Below are 19944 nucleotides of genomic sequence, written 5' to 3'. Positions count from 1 at the left end.
AGTCCTATATTTACTTTTTTAAACTTTGCCTGTAGCGCAGCCTGCTGGCTCAGTAGGTCACACTGCTGTTTCACACCTCCAGAGGGTTTGAATCCCGCCTCTGCTCTGTGTATGTTTTCTCTGTGACACAAATGGTCTCTCTGTTTTCTTCTTGAAGGTCAAAGATGTGCAGGCAGGTGCTTGAGTTGCTCATTTTGTGTGTAGGTGCCCTGGAATGGACGCTCATCCTATCCAGGGTGGACCCCAGCCTTTGGAGCTGAAAGATTGGTAGACTTTATAAATATTAAATATTGACATTATATCTGAGTAAACTATATTCCATAGACTTTATCGATTGTTTTAAATATGTCTGTATAACTTAGCAGTAGACTTTTTTGCCGGAATTTCCAGTTTGGTTTCACTAACACATTCACATTATTATCATTATTATTATTATTATTATCGGCTGCTATGACAGTACATTTTCATCAATATAAGGGAACTAACCTGAACACACTGAATCAGCAAACATCACTCACAAAAGCAGTTAAATCAGAAGTTGACCTGCTACTCGTTAGACACCTTTAAAGTATTATCCCTTTTTAATAAAAAAAATGTATTTACGGTTGCATGGTTTTAACACCTCCCATGGCTTGCAGATCTGGGGAATATGCAACTTGCAATGTTTATGTATTAATAAATTAAATATCGAATATGTGTTCATTCACTTTATACAGAAGCAAACATACCCCGTTGTGTTCCTAGACACAAATTTGAGTTTAAAATAAAAACAAATTACGGAGGTAATAACTCAGTTTAGTCACACTGGAAAGTGCTGACAAAGCGATAAAACGTCCCTCCCGCTCCTCCAGCGCATCCTGAAAATAACAGGGTGCAGGCGTGAGCGCACGTGCACCCTCAGCGCTCAATATTATTGGTTACTTCCGAAAAGGGGCGGGCGTTCTGGACCAGCCAGTGGGAAGTGTAAGTGTCAATGTCAAACAGCGAGAAAAAAACGCAGGTCAGCTTGTTTCGGCAGGTTACGGCAACATCCGCCGATCGAACCTCCAGAGACTCTGGCAACCGATAGCTGCTGCGCGTACCCATCGCAGGACGTCAGACCGTAACGCTGTAGGACCGACCGCTTTGAGGTGCGTAAGTATCGTAGTAGCTTGTACCCGGTAATGTGTGCATAGTCAAACCTACAGCTAACTCAGATGCTTTATTGTTATACAGACATAGCCAGTGCAAAGACGTCATTTCTGATGTGAGCAATAAAGGTTGCGAAGGATGTTGCCGGTTACTCCATCACGGCTGAGTGCAAGAAAAAACGATTCATTCATGCACATTTTTTAATGATCATATCTCTGTAGCTTAGCAGTTGGCTAGCTGCATTTCTTAGGCCTGGTGTTGTTTACTGTTTTCAGTAACATAACCAGTATTTCTCGGTTCAAGTCATGGAAAACGTTTGGATGCGCTATTAAAGAGCCTGTGAGATTGAATAGGTCGGTTGAAGCCAAATGAATTGCTCTGATTTCCCCTTCCCTTCCTCTTTTTTCTCTGTGTTAACAGGAGATATGAACTCTCTGCCGAGCAGGAGTCTTCTGTCACTGTGCAGACATGCTGCCAGTAGCACCGGCGGCGTCGCAGCGCTCGTGGGCCAGGGGAAGCACGCCGGGTACCGGAGCGCGAGCAGCGTCAGCACCAAGAAACGCGGCTATGACATCACAAGAAACCCGCACCTGAACAAGGTGCAGTATTAATGGCACGATGCTAATAACACCCATAATCACGAAACGACCTTAAAGATGCTGTTCTGCAGATATATGTATTAAAGTTTTCACTTCTAATTATTTAGTTGATAAGAAGGCCAAAGGTGGGTAATATAACCATTTATTTTAGTATATGCATTTAACCTTAAATCTTTTCTCTACCTTTTCTCAGTGACTCTCCATGGTCATAAGCCAAAGAGTACAGTCTTTTGCAAAAGTTCATTTAAGGACAAATATGAACTCCTAAATGAGGTCAGAGCCTGTAATGTTCTCCTTCGTATTCTAATTGCCCCCGCTGATTACAGTTTGCAGGTTTATTTATAAATTTGTTTCTTTTTCCAGTCTGTGTGACATTGGGTGTAGTTTGGTGTCACTGTGATGCGGCGTGTGGGTGTGGGGAAGGTGACCGGGAGTGACGGTATGGCGCAAAGCAGCTCGTGCTGCCCCAAACATAAAGGTTTAGTAATGAGTGCAAGAGCAGGCTACTGAATCACAGTGTAATCGGTGACTGCACACGCACGGCTGCGTGAATGTGGGGGGGGGGGGTTATCCAGGGGACCTTAAGCAGGGCGCGTCTTCAGTTATGGTTTCATAAGTGCCCGTTGTCAAAGGTGTTGTAAGATAAGATACCGGCCATGAGGGCATCAGTTCTCACGAAAGAAGCTGGCACGGCACCTCCGGTGACTGGTCCTGTCATACTTTGCCGTGCCGTAAATGAGAAGCGATGGTTTCACTTCACTTGACACAGACCTGGTTTACCATAGTAAAGGTGACTCTGATTATTTCAGGTGTGCCGATTTTCAGACTGCAAAATGTGAGGCGTTCATTTTCGGCCATATGAATATTCTGATTAATCTTGCGGCTGAAACGTTCCCAACTAATAAAATGTTTTCCTGTTGTGTAATGCTACACTTCATATTACATGGTTTCTTTTTCTGCATTTTAAATCTTGTATGGGAAATTAGGTGCTGATCAATTCTGCCAGTAAACTAGAAACTAAATATTCAACTGTTGCACATTTCAGGCCACATGCAGAATACAGATAAATGATTAAGACCTTTTAAATAGGAGGCCTGCAGAAATGTGATAAATATCTGTATTCCCAGGAGGCTGTTAATTTGACCTCAATACATGCTTTCTTTTGAAAATTAGAGTAAGGGGTTCAAAAGAATGGAAAAGGAGGGTGGCTTTAAATACATTGCAGACAAATTGCATTTTATCAAGTGCCCCATACTTGAGCTTATTGGTCCACAATATTCCACTGCCTTAACGTGCATAGTGCTTTGAATCCTGATCTTAATTTATCTTAAGAACCACTCCGATCACATAGCAGGTTGAACTAGGAGGGTTATAAATGGACGTTTGCCCAGGAAATTCGGTATAGTTTTGGGGTCATGACAAACCTTTATGAAATGAATAATATTTTGGGAACAGTATCCATGCAAAACATCCAAACATGGTACAGATATAATCGTAAGTAAAACAGAACAGTTTAAAGTTGTGTTTTTTTTGTTTTTGCTTTGTTTTTTATTTAATAAAATCCAGAAACGGTTTCCTGGAGAACTTTAAAATGTCTGCTTCTTGGTACTTGAGTAAAAAGGATAATTATGTTTGGTAAGGGTTATGTTATTCTTGAAAATGTGTTTTTTTTGTATATACTTTAAGGACAAGATATTTAATAATTAACTCATTAGTAATTTTGCCCTTGACCTTGTAGCTGACGGCAGCTGTAAGCTTTCACCTCAATTAAACCTTTGTTAAAATAATCTCTGTTATGATCTATTTAAAGGTAAATAGTATGGAGCGGGAGCGCTGGGATTAGGGCAGCTGTGCGGCATAAACGGCTGTGTCTTAATGTTGGCTGTGGGTGCCTAATCATTCTGATTCACTGCGTTCCTTTTGTGGCTGAAGTGTGTGGTCTGTCCTTCGAGGGTCCATTGGATTCCCCGTTTTCCTGGGAAATGTGTGCTTTCGTTGGGCTGTTTGAAATGTAAGCATTTATTACATGGCTCAACAAGAAGGATCTGGTTGCAGAAGAGGTGACAACTGCATTTTAAGTGTAATTCTTGGACTGTCAGGCTCCCAGCGGTGCTTCCTCATTGGGTCAATGGCTGGCCCAGCAAGGTCTTATATAACACTCTGGGAATGAACTGAGCCTGGTTCCCCAGAACTAAAGTGCTGTGTCAAATAGAAACGGAGCCTCTAAGGATCTCAGAAGTTGGAATGACATCCAGAAAATGAGTTATTCCTGCTTTTCTTTACCCAGACTTTTAGAAAAAGTTCCCTCTTAAAGTTCTCTAGTTCCTGAGATCAAATATGTCAATAGGAAATTAATATATTTTGAATTTCTTTCCTTTTTGACAATTTTGAGTCATTTCCAGCTGTAATTCAGTCCTTCCATATGCTTTTTGTGCAACATTAAACCAGTTCCAACCAGTTTGTCAGCCCCGAAGTCTAGCTGTAATTATGCAGGATACTTTGCAGGGTTTTGGAATTATGTCTTGTGACTCATGGGCTCATGTACGTGTTGGAAAGCCACATGGCTGGCAGCACCTTCAGATGATCACATTTGGTTGACCACTTGCCCCCTAAACAACAATCATCCCTGGAAAGCATGGAAATGCCCCCCCCCCACACACACATATATCAATACAGGCTGACAGGGGCTCCATGTAGCCCCGGGAGGGTACGAGGCAGGGGAATCCCTTGGACAGGCTGCCACTCCATTGCGCTGTTTGCAATGAACCTCTAATTTCTGTTTGGGGGTAAATATCAATGTGATTCTTGTAGTATACAGAGGAGTTAATAGTCTCCTGAATACAAAAAAAACGGAATGATCACATTGTCAGTCTGTCAGGAGTCTTTACTATGGCAATGAACTGATGATTTTGTCGTTCCTCCAGTTCCCCATGATTCTCGGCAGTCATACTGTAGGTGAATAAGTCATGGCCACAGCTGTGTATGTGTATGAGAGAATGCTCTTTAATTACAACAAGCAGCCTGGACTAATCTCATGTGTAACTTGAGCCCTCAGTCCATGAAATCTGGTTTTACTTTGTTTACAGTGCAGCCCTCCTTAATTGAGGTCATTTTTTATGAAGAAGAATCTGAAATCTGGCCAATATTCAGGGCACGTTGCTCCCTGGGGCCAGAAGACAGATGCAGTGCATGCTACTCAGGGGTTACTCAAAGTCAGCATCCCCACCCTACCCCCCCCAGCCCACCACACGCATGCACCCCTCTTAGTTAAATGGTCTGCTTCAGTTAAGGAAGAACTGAGGTTTTTGTGAGTCTGAAACAGACCCACAGAATCTGGAGGTGGTGTGTGTTATGGTAAATGCTTTTAGGAAAGCTTAACTTTGGAGGGGTTTTTTTGTGCAACATTTTTTGCTGTTGTGTTAGTGATGGTTTAGTTACAGGAACCTATTATATTACACCCATTGTCCAGTTGGTTTATTATGATAACGATTTAACCTCAAAGCAAGTGGAGAAAAAATCCATTTACAATTCAGAGCGTCCAGTTATTTGCTCCCGATGCAATCTTTTGGGTATGGAATCCTTCCCGTTTGCTGCTATTATGCTGGTGTCAAGTATTTCTGGAATACTTGAGGATTTTGGACTATCATTGGGATTTTCCTGTATTATCATTTTTCTGAAAGCTTTTCATAACCCTCAGAGTCATTTGTCAAGGCGCCTGTGCCAATGTGGCCCATTGGTTATGAATTTTTAAACATCAGTAGAGTATCTCCACTGGTATCTCCATTGGTATCTCCACTGGTATCTCCATTTTTTTTTGTTAGTCTGTCTTTTTCTTTTGTTAAAGTTAACAAAAATCGACTGTTAACCGAATTACTTGCTCTTGTAAGATCTTTGATTTTTTGTTTTTAATAAGGAATGTGCAACCATTTAGGACAGAAAGCCTTGTACAGTACATACCTATAAAAAAGTTAGACTGGGGGGTATGTTCCTTACATGTTCTGAGTGACTGACCCCCTGCCGCTCCCGCCTACGCTGTTGGCCAGAGGCTGGATCCTGAGTTGTTCCTAAGACTGATACCATCTCGTCTGTCTGCCACACTGCGGCCTTGATCTCCACATGTGTGCTGTGACCTTGCATGTTTCCATAACACGTGTTGATGAAATTAATGGAGTCTAGGTTTAGCTAGGAAATACCAAGACCCATATATCTTCCTGTTGTAAAGGGCAGCCCAGGCATTGTTCCTGTTCCACTGCTTTAGGATGAAACAAACCTTTTAACAAGGCTGTGTAGATTTTCCATGTAGTCCCCTTTCTTATCTGATGACCTTACTCTGAGATGTTTCTCAAAATACCATAATATTTACATCTCCAGGATGCAAAATGGTATTTGATGTATGTGGTTGGTTAGTGTGTAGGTCTATAAGTCTTTCTTTACTAAACTCTATAAATTAATTTGTACAGTGCTGTAGTATATCTAACTAATAATTCCTCATCTGGACTTTGATCCCGGAATGCTGGGCCAGGACCATATTAAACTGATTCTTTTGTGCAATTCAGCACTTTGTGTGATGGATGCCGAATCATCGTGTTCTCTGCCACCCCTCTCCGAATTGGTGGCTGTTTGTGTAAATGTCCGTGTGCAGACAGAAGGAGCAGAGGAGGAGGTGGGAGGGGAGGGTAGGGGGTGTGGGTATTGGAAAGAGGGAAATGGAGACAGAGGAGTAAAGGGGAGTTAAACTAGCCTGGGTCTCCATTGGTGGACAGAAATAGCCCCTGCATTACTGGTCTTGCACTTGTACCGTATCCCAAACTGCATTCCTGTCCCGGGTACGAGACAGGGGGGTGGTTATGACTGTCAGACTGACCGATCTGGATCTCCTCTGGTTCTAGGGTCTCCTTCTCTTTATCCGGTCCAATAATAGTGCGATTCATCCCTGTTATCGAAAAGTTAATTGCCACTTTAGGTTTGGTTTGAACTGTCTTGGCCCTGTTTGGCAGACACATGACCTGGGTTATGTCAATTATTGTGCCACACCAACCTGTGTGTGACTCATCGCTAAGCTAAATTGCCCAGCGAGGTGTCTGCACTCACAATTACACTGATTCATTAAGGAGGGAGGTTTGTTTTGTTTTTGAAGATGATTCACGTGTTTTCTTGCATCACTAGCTCTGTCTGCCTAATTTAGTCGTTTATGTGGAATAAGTAACTCGGTAAAAGCTGAACCGTAGCGTTTAGACTCCCTCTGCGCTATTACAGGTCAGCTTCCAGTGCCTAAATGGTCAATAATTTTCTATGGATGGGCGTGGGGTGGCATGAAGCAGCCAGTCTCTTTCCAGAGGGACAGACCTGCCCCCACCACACGCCTGAAATTGCTAGCCATAAATAGCTCGCACGCCACCATCCTGTCTGGCTGGTGGCGAAGGACGTTAATTTATTACTCTGTTTTGGAGAGAGCGGAAGTTGTCAAGTTCGACTAAAGATGCTCCAGTCGAGCTGGTTTGGCTCATGTCTATATTGTAAACAAATTACAATAGTGGGGTTTAAATCAGCAATTAAATGTTGTATTGTGTAAAGAGACACGTATTAAAATGTTTTTCCTTCTCCCAATTAGTTGAAGTCATCCTTTCATTCTGCACATGAACAGCTCTGACCCACCAGTCGAAGGAGGGTTGGTGTCAACGATGTGACAGTTTTCAGAGTGTATCACATTAAAACAGAAGATACTACTACTAATAATAAAGGGGTTTATTAATGGGAAGTGGTCTGCTAATATGTCTTTTAGATTTTTGAAATTACCGTGTGGGAATGGGAGTTTGTTGTCAATCGACTGAGCATGATATTGACCAAATAAACACACCTTGCCTCTTGGCTGGTACGACCTGGAAAGCCTGCTTGTAGTTACTGTATGTCGCCTGCTGATTGGGTATCTCTGTAGGATCTGACTAGCTTTGCTCTGGAAGCTTCAGGTTGGCCAAGGCTTCTCTGGTGTGATGTTGGTCAGGTCAGCTGGCTGTAGATTGCATTTCAGCTGCATTTAGACATGCGTGTGTCCCCCCTACCGGCCGTAGCTCCTCCATGTTATGCAATATGCAACAGGACCTGTGATGTGCAAAGAGATGAATCAGACTGGTGGCCACAGTACCAGAGAAGTAAACACCCTTTCTGCTGACAGGAAGAGAAGAATAAAAAAAAAGACTAATGAAACCTATGTGAATGTGAGCAGGCCTTTCTAGATCTTACAGTCAGGGGATCCTGGCCATCCCACGGAGAAATTTTGGTCTCTGCTAGAATTCGGGAAGGAAGCCTGTGGTTGTGACTAGATGCAGATTAGTCTGTGGTTGCGAATCAAAGGGGATGACTGATCCGCATGAAGGGCGCTTGCGGAGGATGTGGAATGGCTCTGGAAGATGGTGGACAGAGCAGAGGAGTGTAACTGACAAGGCAAGGAGGGCCAAGAGTCCGACCAAACGACATCGCTGTAGCTCTACCACAGTAGCATGATCTGTTTTAGTGGAGCCAAATGCAAGCTAATAGCTACCAGAAGACAATCCACAGAAAGGTTGCTGGGAAGCCCTCAGTATGCTTTGTAAATAAACTCCCCTCTCTCAGGCAAGCCAGCAGAAAGGTTAGTAAGGTCAACTGTTGTGCTGAAGCTCGGCCTTGTTCTCCATATTAACTTCCACTCCCTCACATCCTGTCCTCAGAAATAGATTCTTTGATTCTCTCCATATCTGTTTTTTGCAGATTTTCTACACATGTCTGGGGTATATAGAATATACTTTTGGACAGCTTTAAGAGCTTGGCTGGGATAAAGCACTTTTGTTTTAGGTGGGATCCTGCCAAGCTCCCAATTAAACTTAATATCTTTTGTGTATTTATGTACCAGCCTCAAAAGTAGCCGTCTAGTCAGGAGTGTAATCCCTCTGACGCACCTACATCCCCCAAGGTAGTATGTCGCTCCTCCGACCATGAAGGAAGACAAAGGAACGACATGCACCATGAACAGCTACAGTATCAGAGCTGGATGGGGAGCCAGAATTTTAGGCTTAGAGCAAATGGCAGCGTTTCAAGCAAGATGAGAGACGGTGGTTTTGGGATGAGATGAAGAGTCAGTTGGGTGGGGCTCGTCCTGGCAACGTTGCTCCCAATTTTTTTTTATTTTCAAAACTCTTTCAGCTGACTTCCCCCAAAATACACAGGAACCGTCATTACCCAACATTGGCCACTTCTGCTATGTCATATTTGTTCCATCCAGTTTTGATCCATGCCAGTGGAGTGCTCCATTAGGAATGGATAGGACCTCTTACAGGAAAGGCACACAAGGAACAGACGGGCTGAAGTGATGTCACCCCTGGGAGACTGGGATGAAACGATGGGTGAGGCAGCTTGGTGCAATGGAGACCAGCTCTTTTTTTCCCTAGAAGAGCATTGTTTGAAGACCTTGAGCAAGCAGTTTAGGGTGTATAACATGGATTCATGGCAGCAGTGGAATGGCACTCAAGCTATGCAGCTCAGGGGGCCGAATTTGTACATAGCCTTTTTCTGGAGGACTCAGAAGTTCTTATGAAATACAGATGGGTGTGACCTTGATGGTGAAATAGAGTTGTAATCCCCATTGATGCATTGTTAGGTATGCATTGGTATAGATCTTTCAGATGTATCTGATGCATCATAGATTTAGTCAGTCTTGTGTGTTTTCTTTTATTCCGGACCATTTTTCCTTTTCATATCCCCGGGGCTTCAGCATCATAGACCTCATCTTCCCTGACCTTGCGCAAGCTCACCACTTGGTGATGGATTTGGTTGTTTATTTTTCTCCAGATTGAGGGATCAGGTATCAGCATTACTTGTCCACAGCTCCAGTAGCCGGTCTTTCTCATTGTCTTCTGAATGTTATATTATGACTGAATGTTTTTCCTGTTGGGTTGCCATGAATTCACTCTCCGAACGCTGCTGTGATTTGTGATCATGTTGTGTTGTTGAAACATTCATTAATCAGACCTGGGGAGTCTCGCATCAGTCAGTACCGAAGTCTACGTCTGTGATAGAGACCCAATAGCCTGGCACAGCTATACTGGGATTGTGTGTAATATCTTGATTTGTCTTGCTCCACTACCCACCTTTCTTGGCGTTAAACATTTGCTATGTGTGTCTTTCAGCCACTTAAAACATGTAGTAGGTGTGTAGGCCTGCAACCTCTCCCGAGGGTATTGTACCTTAATATTTTCCAAGTAGTCACAGTTCAGTGGGGGAATTTCATGTGATGACAAGAAATAGCAAAAACTGGGATATGGAACATGCCCAACTGCTTTTCATACCTTGTAATGGCTGATCTCCAAGGGAGACTAGACCATCACTGTTGCCATGGTAATCAGAACATGCTCTGGGCACGATTGGAAACACGTTGGGGGCTGCGGAGGGGGAATTTTCACAAATGAGACTGTAAAAGTACAGATTGAGGCATTTTGCTGAGCAACCAGCATGACATCGGAACCCCTGATAAACCTAAAACTCCCAGAAGTCATTGGGGCCCTATCACTGGAAGGTCTCCCTTTGTTAAGCTGTTATGAACCTCACTCTCAACTCTGCTGAGTAACAGGTTCTCAAACTCTGATCCCACGGTTCTCCCATGTTGTACTCAACCGTGTGACCCTGGGCTGATGGTTCTGCTCTGATCTGTCTTTTCCAGACTCATGTGCCAGTGTCTGATATTTCTGTTGTATAATTACCCCCACAGCCACCCATCAGAGGGGGAGATGCTTGGCAGAGGGCCTCATGATAGGAAAGGCAAAGGGAGGCTGACAGCTGTGAGAGAGCTGACCCTTGTAAATGTGGATCCTGCTTTTTGCTGGAAAATTGGGCAGTGATTGAAACCCCCTTCCCCCCCAGCGTGACGCACAAGTGCCTCAGGCATGGGAAGCAGTGCATCCGAGCCCTGGCACTTTTTCAGGTGTGAAGGCTGCTGAGTGTTGAAATTTGGGTCATTTTGGACTATCCGGTGGGTGGAATCAGGTTCTGCCTTCTGAGATGCAGGACTGTCAACTGGCGGTTGCCTCATAACATCAGATGAATGGCAGGATGGAGACACATAATAATTTTAGTCTCCTGGGGATCTTTCTGGTTTGTCGGTATCATTTCAAAAGGGTTTCGGTGTTTCTTGGCCACGTTGTGCTGTTTGGGAGTAATTCTGGGTGGTGTTTGCACACATCCGCGGTCTTATAACGGTATAATACTTTGTCGTATTTTTCATTTTCAGCTTTTTTTTTCTCTTTTTTTTTAATAATCAGCAGTTGTGTGAGGAAGAGCTTGACCTACAATACCCTCAGCTGAAAGAGGATGTGATGCTGATGGTTGTTCTGAGTATCTGAGAAAAGTTTGAGCATAATCCTCAGTCCAGCTGGACTGTAGCTGGGTGATTATAGTTCTGTGTGATGCATATCCGGGGACCGCTTGAGGAACCTGGAACCAGCTAATGGCATAGTGCATCACCCCTCTACAGGGCATGGCCTTCACGCTGGAGGAGAGGCAGCAGCTGGGGATCCACGGTCTGCTGCCCCCCTGCTTCCTCACGCAGGACGTGCAGGTGCTGCGGGTGATGAAGAGCTACGAGACCCGGAGCAACCCCCTGGACAAGTGAGGACCTCGAAAACCCAGTACACTTCCGAACACACGTGCCGCTCCCACGGAACAAAGCAGATGTCCGCACCTGATACACAGTCCCAGCAGCAGGATCGCTCTAACAAAGGCGAAAGCCAATGCTTAACCTACAACACATGTCCTAAAGCGAGACCCAAGCCAAGAGTAAAATATATATCCCATCATCTGACATTACCAATGTGGGACCGTCGCCAGCCTATCACCAAGGGCGTGCCGTTTAAATAAACACAGTTTCTGGTTATTGTTTTACCGAGTTTTTTTTATTTTTTTTTTTATTAGGCTTTGCCAAACACGACCCGTCGCCATAACTGTGTGCGTGAGCCCATGACCTCCTGTGTGAGACCCACCCATCCTCTGTGGTCCGCCCCCCCCCCCCTCCCCACACACCCCTTTTGTAGGTACATCCTTCTGATGACTCTGCAGGACAGGAATGAGAAGCTCTTCTACCGCGTGCTGACCTCCGACATTGAGGAGTTCATGCCAATCGTGTACACTCCCACCGTGGGGCTGGCCTGCCAGCAGTACGGCCTGGCCTTCCGGAGGCCACGGTGAGCTTGACACTCGCCGACCGTTTTATCTACAGAGATACAGGGTTGGTGTGCCACTAATTCCTGCATTTCCATTACAGTCTTTGCAGACCTTACCCATACTTCTCTAAACTCACAAACGGTCCCTTCTTATTTTATTTTATTTTTTTTACACTGGCACTTAGATTGACTTTCCTCTGGGTCCTCAGACTCCATTTCTCCCGCCTTAAATAGCACTCAGAGTCGCTGTGGGGTCTGTAATGCCTCTTACAGTCTTGTTGGGCCCTTTAAAGTGAATCCTATCTCAGAATCTCAAAAGTACACATACACAAAAATGTCTTGGGAACTCGCAGAGGGAAATGTTCCCAAAATGGCCCCCCTGGGGAGGGCTCTGAACTGGAAATCCCCTGAACAGGAGAGGTGAGTCAGATGCAGCAGGGGTGGCCCCCAATGTGAAGCTGCTGTGCGTCTCCGGGTGGGGGGGAGGGGCGAGGAACACCCTCGCTCTCTGAGGAGGCACCAGCCATTCGCTCCTTGAGGAGTGACCTGCTGCGCTCCTATTTCCATGTGCAAATGCTCCCCTTTGTGTAGGTGTCAGGATGTCTGTTCTCTTCATTGTTTTGATTATTATACACTTGTTATTGTCCTTTAAGTCATCAGTGGGTTTCCCTGTTAATACACAGGACAACCTCTGCAAAGTGGTGTCCCATAAAAATATGCCCTGAATACATTATTTAATTTTGATACTGCATTTTAAAGCACTTTGTTGTTGTTCTGTCGCTGTATTGTTGGTGCTTATATGATTGCTTATGGCACGTCTTGTATGTGACCCACTCCAGAGGCCTGTTTATCACCGTCCATGACAAGGGTCACATTGCCACTATGCTCAACTCCTGGCCAGAGGAGAATATCAAGGTAAATGGTGGTGTGGGAGGGATGCTGGTCACTGGGGTGTAAATATAGTATGTGGGTTATTCAGTAACTTGGTAAATGGTTGTCAGAACAGTAGACGGCCGGACTGAAGGCTGATCGTTGTGTAACCGCTGTTCCTGTGTATGCGTGTCTTGCTTGCAGGCCATTGTTGTTACGGATGGTGAGCGAATCCTCGGGCTGGGTGACCTGGGCAGCTACGGCATGGGCATCCCTGTGGGCAAGCTTGCCCTTTACACCGCCTGCGGAGGGGTACCACCCCAGCAGTGCCTACCTGTGCTTCTGGATGTGGGAACAGACAACCAGGTACTGCAGCCTGGGCAGGCAGCCAGGAAACCCTCAGGCTTTCTGGCCTGGTGCAGGCCCGTCTTTCCTTGTGTGCAGCCGTGTCCCTGAATATGGGATCTCTAAGACCTTGAAATGCATTGAAACCCAGCCTTGTGCCTTTTTTTTCCCTGAGATCTGTTCATGTTTAAGAGCATCACTGGTTAGGAGGCATTCGAGCATGTGGGCTAGCATATGGTTACACTGACACAAATGCTTCTCCCATAGATAGCCTGAGAAAGAAATGGAAATGCGTCTTTGGAATACAGTTAACTGACTGCGGCTTAAATTGCGAGTGCATGACCGTGAGGCAGACAGTGAGGCAGACAGTGAGGCAGACAGTGAGGCAGACAGTGAGGCAGACAGTGAGGCAGATGACCCAGGCCTTTGACAGCATGGGGACAGAGAGAAGTTACAGATTTGCTAGCACGAGAGAGAATGTCAGCTCCACAACCCTAATTTTGCACATCAGGACCCAGACTTCCATTTTACAAGCATTCTTGAAGGATCCCAGGAGCAGACAGATATCAGTGTGGGTTAAACAGGGTCTGGATATTGATGTCTCACAATCCCGCCTCTACGGAGATGATCAGATGCACAGAACTCCTTATGCTTATGTCATAGTGCAGGACTTGCATACTGTCATCTGGTTGGTTATCACGTATCTCTTTGAAGATGTCAGAGTCTGTAACTGGCTGAGATGACATAGTGAATTATGGCTCATTGTAATTATTCCTTTTTTTTGGCACAGACACTTCTTGATGATCCCCTCTACATCGGGCTGAAGCACAAGCGTGTGCGAGGGAAAGAGTATGACGAGCTCATCGACGAGTTCATGCAGGCCGTGACTGACAAGTGAGCGAGTCTGTTTACACTGCATCTCTCAGTGACATGTCAGGCTCCACCGTCTGTCTGTCTGTCTCTCTCTCACCCATTATCTCTGTCTGTCTGTCTGTCTGTCTCTCTCTCACTTATTATCTCTGTCTGTCTGTCTGTCTGTCTGTCTCTCTCTCACTCATTATCTCTGTCTGTCTGTCACTCTTTCTGACTGTCTTTCCTCTCTGTCTCTCTGCTTCCTTATCTCTGTATGTCTTCCTGCCTGTCTGCCTCTCTCTCTCTCTCTTTCTGTTCTTCTCTCTGTCTGTCTGTTTCTCTCTCTCTCTCTCTCTTTCTCTGTGTCTGTCTGTGTCTCTCTGTTTGTCTCAATGTCTGTCTATCTGTTGATGTTGGAGTCATGAGAAAACTGCTAATTCATGAGCACATAAGCGATACGGAAATTTATCGGACCCATTGCCGGGGGTTGGGGTAACAATGCCTTATTTGTGTCTGGAGTTTTTTGGTTGGGGGGGGGGGTCACAGCCTTTTTTTCTTTGGAGCCTTCTCTGGGAGGGACAATGCCATACAGAACCGCAGACACGCACACCAGCTTCACATCGCTTGAGTGTCCAAAATGTGGACTCTGAGCGTGAGGGGTGCGTGTTCTCAGAGTGACTCACTGAGAGGTCTGTTGGTTCTGGACGGGCAGGGCCTTGCGGATCTGTTTGGGCTCAGCTGTCGTCTGACATGCAACATCTGAGAGCCATTAATGGAGGCATCTCATCGATTCGATCCGCAGCCCTGCAGATTTTGTGTCCCACACCCACTCTTTCCATGTCTCCTACCCACACATTCATCATTCTCTCTTCGTTGCTTTCAGCTTTAGTCCTATGTTGCAGTTATAGGACTCACTTGTCTGACTTAGGGCTGGTCCTTATTAATAAACAGAAATGTCAGCTAATCGAATTAGGAAAGAACAAATACACACTTTGGTACTATAAACAGAACCAAACAAAGGCCGGGTGGGGATGTGAATTGGGTTTGTTGGGTTTTGACAGCCAGGACACCTCCCGGTGTCACATATTATCAGCCAATGACTGAAGAGCAAGGGGGTTGTCAGCCCAGGCCTGGGGGAGCTCATTACAGGGGTGGGGGGTTCATTAAGCACATCTGTCGGTTTTGCTGTGATCTTATACTTTTGGGTGTTTATGAAGGCATTGTGTCAAATACCAATAGATAAGATTATTACACTGATCCTATATTAAAAGGGCACAGACTGGAGAAATTCGGTGTAACTTGATGGCTTCAGTGACCACGGTGCCTGTTGTCCTGAAAAATACTCGTTCTGTCCTTTAAGAGTTTTGCAGTTATACTCTGATGCTGTTTGGTTGGGTAATAGAAGGTGATTCTATGTGGCTGGATCTGGGACTTCGCCGTGATGTAAAGTTTACTTTGATTTGACGATTCGCCGGTGCATCTGTAACTAAGTACTTTTTCATTCTTTGTGTTTGACCCCCAGCACCATGTGCCTCATCCACTGGTCTAACTGTCTGTCTCTGTGTCCCGCAGGTACGGGATGAACTGCTTGATACAGTTTGAAGATTTCGCCAACAGCAATGCCTTCCGCATTCTCAATAAGTACCGAAACCGGTACTGTACGTTCAACGACGACATCCAAGGTGCCCCCCCCCCCCCGTCGCACCCCTCGCTCTCAGTTGGGCCTCACTGTACAGGTGCCAGCCAGCTCCTAGGAACCTGGGGAACCATTAGCTTGACTCCCCTGCAGTTGTGTAGTTAGCATGGGTGAAAGAGGGATTTTAAGTAAACAAGGGCAGTGTAATGTCTCCTTTCCATGGGTTGTGGTGCCCCCCACCCAGACCCTCATGACTCAGACTTATCTGGCAGCGTAACCCCCCCCCCCCCTTTCCTGAAGTCCCGACCCCGTATCCCTTTCCTCCCACGGCTATCCTCAGTTAAGCTGTCCCAGCATGCAAATTGTACTGACTGAACCCATGTCAGGAAATGAACATTTTTCTTTTTTTTTCACCTGGAGAGAGCATTTAGTGACAACCTGTCACTGTGTAGTAATTCTGACAAAAGTCTGCACTGCCCCCTAGTGGTGTTGAGTACATACTGCAAAGTTGTGGAACTTTTTGCTTCACATTTTTGCTAACTCCTCCTGAGAGTGTTATTTATTGTGCCTCTTTCAGGTACCGCCGCTGTGGCAGTGGCTGGGATTCTGGCAACCCTAAGGATAACCAAGAATAAAATCTCTGACCACAAGTTCGTGTTTCAGGGGGCAGGAGAGGTGTGGAGCCGTTACCTTAAATCTGTGATCTCGCATGTTGACAAAATTGCAACGCAGAGTGTGATCATGTGACCTCAGTGTTTATGACGTCGCCCCGCAGGCCGCGATGGGCATTGCGCAGTTGCTGATCATGGCCATGGCCAAGGAGGGTATCCCTCATGCTGAGGCCATCAAGAAGATTTGGATGGTGGATTCCAAAGGCCTCATCGTCAAGGTAATCATGCCTCCTGAGGAATGCCCAGGAGTACGCTCGTGAAGTGTGTGGCTCGAGACGTCATCATGTGATCTGCAGGGCCGAGGTCACCTGAACCATGAGAAGGAGGAGTTTGCTCATGATCACCCTCAGGTGAAAACCCTGGAGGAGGCGGTGCAGAAGCTCAAACCCACAACCATAATCGGTGAGTGACTTTCACAGGGGCCACCAGGGAACAGCCTGCGGCTCATCAGGCTCCTGGGACAATCCCATGTTCCCATTCAAGTCACTTCATTTTTATACAGTGGCTTTTTCAATAGAGTTCCCTCAAGGCACTTAACAGGGGGGCGGCAGTTCATAATTGCATAATTTATACAAAATGATGAAAAGGGGAAGGGGAAAGGAATGAATGAAAAATGAAGGAATGCTAATTATAGTGGAGTTTAGTCAGAACCGTACCGTACAGTTATTTCCAAAATTGACCGAAAATTATGAAATCCAGGTGTCTTGCCATAATAATAATAATACTGATGATGTAATAGATGGTAATATTTTTCTGTTTATTCTGATAACGGATAACAGTAAGAGAGGCCAGTTTAAATTGCTCAAAATAATCTCCAGTCGCATCTCTGCAAATCCTCTGAGGCTCGCGTGAGACAGATAGTGGGCGTCCTGTGAGTCATGCTTTTTCCTGAGGATGCCCCCCTCTCTCTCTCTGTAGGCGTGGCTGCCATTGGTGGGGCTTTCACAGAGAAGATCATCAAAGACATGGCAAGCTTCAATGAGCGTCCCATCATCTTCGCCCTCAGTAATCCCACCAGTAAGGCAGAGTGCACGGCGGAGCAGTGCTACAAGTTGACGGAGGTAACGCCCACCTTTGACCCTGACCTTTGACCTCCCTTTTTCACCTTGTGTCTCTGTGAGTGATGGCTGGTGTCCTGCCCTCTTTAATTCAGGGCAGGGGCATCTTCGCAAGCGGAAGCCCCTTCAAGAAGGTGACCCTGGCGGATGGCCGCACCTTTTACCCCGGGCAGGGCAACAACGCCTACATTTTCCCGGGCGTGGCTTTGGGTGTGATGGCCTGTGGCGTGCGTCACATCTCCGATGAAATCTTCCTCACTACGGCCGAGGTCAGCAGCCCTGTCCCACGCTGCTCCGTGCTGCCACCTATGCCCCTAACCCTGCCCCTATGCCCCTAATCCTGCCCCTATGCCCCTAATCCTGCCCCTATGCCCCTAACCCTGCCCCTATGCCTCTAACCCTGCCCCTATGCCCCTAATCCTGCCCCTACGCCCCTAACCCTGCCCCTACGCCCCTAACCCTGCCCCTATGCCCCTAATCCTGCCCCTATGCCCCTAACCCTGCCGCTATGCCCCTAACCCTGCCCCTATGCCACTAACCCTGCCCCTATGCCCCTAATCCTGCCCCTATGCCCCTAATCCTGCCCCTATGCCACTAATCCTGCCGCTATGCCCCTAATCCTGCCCCTAAGCCACTAATCCTGCCGCTATGCCCCTAACCCTGCCCCTAGGCCCCTAATCCTGCCCCAAGCCCCTAACCCTGCCCCTACGCCCCTAATCCTGCCCCTACGCCCCTAATCCGTCTCCTTGTGCTCCTAATCATTCACCTCCTTCCCCATCAGGCTTTAGCAGAGATGGTTACTGAGGAGCATTTAGCGGAGGGCCGACTTTACCCCCCTCTGAGTACCATCAGGGAGGTGTCCTTCAAGATTGCGCTGAAGGTCAGTGGAGAACTTGCTGTAAAATAAATTTCTCACAGCGATGAAACCCACCACGCTGACCGTCTCTTTGGCTGCTCCCTCAGATCGTGGACTACGCCTACAAGAAGGACATTGCCTCCTGGTACCCAGAGCCCAAAGACAAAGAGGCCTTTGTCCTCTCTCATGTCTACAGCCCCGACTACGACTCCTTCACCCTGGACTCCTACAGCTGGCCCCAACACGCCATGGCAGTCCAGGACGTCTAAGGCGTTGTGACACTGGTCACTTCCACGTCTCCGCGTTCCTTCCGCGAGCACTCCTCTTCCCCCGTTACCGTTTCCCTCTCTTCGCTCGTGATCCTCAGCCTGAGGGGTAGACTCCATTATTTTTTAGTTCTGCCATTTTATGTTGTCGATTTAAGCACGATTAGCGAGTCTCTTGACAGATGTTTTAAGACACTAGGGTGATATTAAGAAAGCTTTTAAAGATGTACGATTGTTAGGTTTGATTTCAATTCTGAATGGTCGTAGAGACAGAGAGGCAATACACAGTGTGACACAAAGTCATTTCGATGGCATCTAAAGGCAGCGACTTTAAACTCCAGTGTTAGGTAAGCAATGCTATCTTCAGCAAGCTTTTACCTCCTTATCATTATAGAAACATGAAGGATGCTTGTCGGTCCGGAACTTTCAAGTCCTCACACTCCAGTCTAAGTTCTAACCAGGACCGGAAACTTACATTTCTATGGCTTCTATTTTGTGTTTAAAACGTCCCAGTGAACTTCAAAAATATCCAGAAATGCTGTCCACTGTCCAGCCTTCACACTCCATCCTGTGCTCTTCCCCAATCACTCCCTTTTATTTGTTTTTTAATCCATCGACTGCTCTTTCTCCTTGGTCTTGCAGCACCCTGTCAGTTCCTGTACGTTTGATCTTATTGTCCTCTGTTAAACCACCTAAATTCCGATGTACTGTATTTACGAAGGACTCTTTGTAAAAGAAAGTCTGTAACCAGAAAATGTTCCAACTTAATTGTATCGCTACGTTTTATATAAAGCTTAGACTGATTCCTGGTGTCCGATTTTGCCGGAATGTTTGGGATTTTAGGGGAGGCCAGCGTCCTCTGAGTGTTTGTGTGCGATGGGCATGTGGGTTTCTCTGAATTTGCCCATGAGTCACTATTCATTTTTCACAAGGCCTAAAACTTGGGTTAACTGCTGCAGATCCATGTTCACGTCACATGGGCAGAGGAAGCACAATTACTGAGTATCGAAGTTTACACGACACGTCTTTAAGTGCCATTCAAGTACCAAAGACTGATGGTCTCAGCGGACATTTGAGGGTGATTCTAACATTTATCAAAATATTAGTTCTGTTGGTAATGAAGGAAAAAGTGCTTCACTCTGACGATCTGCTTTGCTTTCCCAGAATGCATGATTGCTAAATTCTGATCCAATTTAGATTCACTCATATCTGTTTCATGCTTAATTCACGCGTCGGGGGGAGAGAGATGCGGTCATACCATGCCTCTCTATCATCTGCTGGGCTGTGAGTAAAAATTTGCTATTTTGTGATGGACACTTTCAGCGTTGGGATGTATGAAGTGTGCTTTGGCTACTAATGCCTTACAAAGGAGAAATTCTGGACAGAAAAATAAGGTAATACAATAATAATGTAATAAATTTATGGAAATCACTCTGGATTCTAATTTTCTTAGACCACATGTGGATTCGCACACAA

General features: G+C 46.0%; 2 protein-coding genes across 4 annotated transcripts in view; one reads left to right on the top strand and one right to left on the bottom strand.

The window, feature by feature from the left end:
• LOC111856196 (serine protease 23-like) overlaps window positions 1–19944 on the bottom strand; it is a 29208-nt gene that overhangs the window by 8127 nt on the left and 1137 nt on the right. The window contains exon 2 of one of the 3 annotated variants that reach the window (XM_072717802.1): window positions 7588–7829. The exons of the other annotated variants lie outside the window; for them this stretch is intronic. The gene's annotated coding sequence lies outside the window, so the exon portion shown is untranslated. The remainder of the gene's footprint in view (window positions 1–7587; window positions 7830–19944) is intronic. 3 annotated transcript variants of the gene reach the window in all.
• On the top strand, window positions 931–19272 carry LOC111856190 (NADP-dependent malic enzyme, mitochondrial-like). The gene is made up of 15 exons (XM_023835941.2): window positions 931–1130; window positions 1552–1730; window positions 11230–11363; window positions 11786–11935; window positions 12754–12829; window positions 12989–13150; window positions 13920–14023; window positions 15554–15663; window positions 16195–16292; window positions 16393–16506; window positions 16585–16690; window positions 17207–17349; window positions 17442–17615; window positions 18128–18226; window positions 18310–19272. Exons 2-15 carry the CDS (start codon window positions 1557–1559, stop codon window positions 18469–18471), a joined length of 1806 nt encoding a protein of 601 aa, XP_023691709.1. The 5' UTR covers window positions 931–1130; window positions 1552–1556; the 3' UTR covers window positions 18472–19272.

The sequence above is a fragment of the Paramormyrops kingsleyae genome, chromosome 1 (assembly GCF_048594095.1).
Source record: "Paramormyrops kingsleyae isolate MSU_618 chromosome 1, PKINGS_0.4, whole genome shotgun sequence".
NCBI classification, from domain to species: Eukaryota; Metazoa; Chordata; class Actinopteri; order Osteoglossiformes; family Mormyridae; genus Paramormyrops; species Paramormyrops kingsleyae.
This window is presented reverse-complemented; position numbering and strand designations above follow the sequence as displayed.